Source organism: Etheostoma cragini, chromosome 14, assembly GCF_013103735.1.
Source record: "Etheostoma cragini isolate CJK2018 chromosome 14, CSU_Ecrag_1.0, whole genome shotgun sequence".
NCBI classification, from domain to species: Eukaryota; Metazoa; Chordata; class Actinopteri; order Perciformes; family Percidae; genus Etheostoma; species Etheostoma cragini.
The window spans coordinates 23938080-23941760 of record NC_048420.1 but is presented as its reverse complement, the minus strand read 5'-3'; the positions used below and the strand labels follow the sequence as shown (position 1 = coordinate 23941760).

The 3681-nt window shown below is 38.2% G+C and overlaps 1 protein-coding gene across 1 annotated transcript in view; it reads left to right on the top strand.

Annotated features, from left to right (window-relative positions):
• Nucleotides 1–985: 985 nt before the first annotated feature.
• LOC117957208 overlaps nt 986–3681 on the top strand; it is a 6999-nt gene continuing 4303 nt past the window's right edge. Inside the window, exons 1-2 of the mRNA XM_034892805.1 lie at nt 986–1115; nt 3137–3391. Coding sequence (XP_034748696.1) covers nt 986–1115; nt 3137–3391 — 385 coding nt within the window. The remainder of the gene's footprint in view (nt 1116–3136; nt 3392–3681) is intronic.

The following is a 3681-nucleotide window of genomic DNA, read 5'->3' as shown; positions in this document are numbered from 1 at the left end:
GGCACGCAGCAAAGGGCCGCGGGTCGGATTCAAACCTGCGTCGCTGCAAAGGACTCAGCCATCATAAGGCTTGAAAAAAAGGACAAAAACGTTATAAAAGCTTCTAAAACATTGAAAATAGGGAAAGAAAGTGACAATAACATCAGGAAATGTGACAAAAGTGTCACAAAGATGACCAAAGGTAATTTTTTTAAAAGATTTGATCGTTATAAGGGGAAAAAGAAAAAGTGTCTCACACGCAGCAACAAAAAAGTGACAAAAAATTTGGAAAAAAATGACCAAAATGTTGGGAAAAAGTCTGAAAAACGCAGGAAAAACAACAAAACTGTCAAATAAAGCACAGAAAAAAATGTAAACAAAACATTGAAAAAAGTGACCAAAAACTTGAAAAAAAGGGACAAAAATGTCATAAAAACTTCTAAAACAATGGACAAAGGGAAGGAAAGCGACAATAACATCAGAAAAAGCAACAAAAGTGTCACAAAGATGACCAAAACTTGAATAAAAGTACCCAAAAAGTTAAAAGCACAGAAAAATTGACAAAAACATTGGAAAAAATGACCAAAATGTAAAAAAAGAAAAGAAGAAAAACGTCATAAAATCTTCTAAAACATCCGAAAAAGGGAAAGAAAGTGACAATAACATCAGGCAAAATGCAACAAAAGTGTCACAAAGATGACCAAAATGGCCTTTTTTTAAAGATTTGATTATTATAAGAGGAAAAAGAAAGAAGTGTCTCACACACAGCGACAAAAAAGTGACAAAAAAGTCGAAAAAAGCCTGAAAAAAGCAGAAAAAAAACAACAAAAATGTCAAATAAAGCACAGAAAAAAGGGACCAGAATTGGAAAAAAAGGGACAAAACTGTCATAAAAGCTTCTAAAACGTTGACTTTTCTCGGCCGACGGTTGAGTTATTTTTGGATGTTTCCATGACGATGGAGCAGCGTTGGTCACAGAGTGTTTGGATTAAACAGGAAGAGGAAAATGAAAAGTGTCTCAGACGCGGAGCAGCAGCAGGTTGATGTTCTCCGTCTGAAGATGTTCACGTTCTTCTTCTTCTTCTGTCCCGGTTTCTTCCTGCACTCCGCTCTGATTGGACGCTGCACGGCTACAGGTGGGCGTCTGGGTCATTTATCAGCTTTTAAATATCATTTATCAGCGTTTAAATGTCATTTATCAGCGTTTAAATGTCATTTATCAGCTTTTAAATATCATTTATCAGCGTTTAAATGTCATTTATCAGCGTTTAAATGTCATTTATCAGTGTTTAAATGTCATTTATCAGCGTTTAAATGTCATTTATCAGTGTTTAAATGTCATTTATCAGTGTTTAAATGTCATTTATCAGCGTTTAAATGTCATTTATCAGTGTTTAAATGTCATTTATCAGCGTTTAAATGTCATTTATCAGCGTTTAAATGTCATTTATCAGTGTTTAAATGTCATTTATCAGCGTTTAAATGTCATTTATCAGCGTTTAAATGTCATTTATCCGCGTTTAAATGTCATTTATCAGCGTTTAAATGTCATTTATCAGCATTTAAATGTCATTTATCAGCGTTTAAATGTCATTTATCAGTGTTTAAATGTCATTTATCAGCGTTTAAATGTAATTTATCAGTATTTAAATGTCATTTATCAGCATTCAAAGATAATTTATCAGCATTTAAAGATCATTTATCAGTATTTAAATATCATTTATCAGCATTTAAAGATCTTTTTTATTTATTTAAATATAATTTATCAGCATTTATCAGCATTTAAATATACTTTATCAGCATTTATCAGCATTTAAATACCAACTAAAGCTTTGCATTTGCTTTTGGACTCATGTTACAAAAGTGTATTTACAATATCATCATTACTCTGTAATCTTCATCCACTATAATCAGTCATTTTATTATATTGTTGTGTATTATTTATTGAGTTGTTTATCTGTATTTTATGTAAATACTGTGTATTCTTCTTGAGTGAAAGCTACATTTCACGGTGCGAGACCTTAAATACTAAAGAAAAAATGTACATTATATTCTATTATTTTAAGTTTCCTGATGAAAAAAAAGAATGAAGATACTTACTTTGGGACTTTGTCTAACAGTATAGTATAGTACAGTACATATACTATAGTATATATAGTATACTTTTATAGAATATAGAAAAGTAGTTTTACAGAAAACTATAAAAGCACCTCAAACAACAAAAAAGCCATTTCTATAAAATAATAATGGAGCTGTCAGCTAGTTATAAGACGTGAAAATAATCAACTAAATTTGATCAACTGTAGTTTCCTGCTCTGTCGTTCGCTGGAGGTCGAGCGGAGGACATGACGGCCATGTTTCCGTGAGATAAAACAGGAAGTGGGGCTAAAAACGGACCGTGAGCAGGATGTGAGTGACACGGCTCAGACATGGAGGCAGAATATTTCCGTTTGATGATGCCGTCAAAACGGGTTAAAGGGTTTAAAGGGTAACTTCTGTTTTGTGTGTTCCTGTTTTAATGGATCTACCACAACCAATCGGTAACGTCTGGTCGTGACGTACAGTAGGTCATGCGCATGTGCAACAAGAGGGGAGATTGACTTGTATTTTGCATTAGCATTGCTAGCGTTAGCCAGAGCCAACTCTTTCACCACTTAGGGAGCAAGATGTTGATCTTGTTTATTGGATTAGGACAATGCAGATTAGTGAACATTTCTGTAAATGTGCCAGTGTTAGACAACTGTAGTCCTACATAGGATGCGTGTCTTTTATGGTGGGAAGGAACCGGAGCACCCGGAGGAAACCCACGCTAACACGGGGAGAACATACAAACCCCAAACAGAAAGGCCCAGAACGACCTGGATTCGACCCGAGAACCTTCTTGCTGTGAGGCAGACGTGCTAACCGCTTAGCCACCGTGCCGCCTAAGATGGAACAAATACGAAAAGTTGACCGGAGAAACACCAAGAGTTTACCGCAAAACCAGACGGAGTACTGAAGGGAAATTGAAATTGAGCGGAAGTAGGTAGGAGGGCGGAGCCAGACTAGTCCCCAACAGGGCATCGCGAAGACTCGAACTGCTTTGCAAAACAACACTGAGTAAAATCAGGAAATTAAAAGTACTAAAACAGAATGAGAAACTTTCTTTGTCCTCCAGCAGTGATCCGGTTCTCAGTCCCGGAGGATCACCACGTCTGTCTGCATTGTGGCGGGTCCGACAGCTCCGATGTGGTCTGGACTCACCGGGACAGGAAGGTGGCGACTCGACGGGGCAGTTACGAGACCAACGTCGACCGCCGACGCTACCTCCTGCAGTCCGGCGGCGGCCTCTGCCTCCTGGGGCTCGACGAATCAGACGGCGGGAAGATCCTCTGTAACCAGCAGCTGGTGGCCGAGCTGCAGGTGCTAACAGGTAGCTAACTGGTAGCTAACAGGTAGCTAACCGGTAGCTAATAGGTAGCTAACCGGTAGCTAACAGGTAGCTAACCGGTAGCTAACAGGTAGCCTGACGTTGTCATACTCAGATTCTAGTCTGATACTGCTCCATTGGGCATTATGGGGCGTGTTTCAACCCAACCAGGAAAGAAAAGACCTCTGAAAATAGACCTACAACCAATCAGAGCCACAGATAGACCTACAACCAATCAGAGCAACAGATAGACCTACAACCAATCAGAGCAACAGATAGACCTACAACCAATC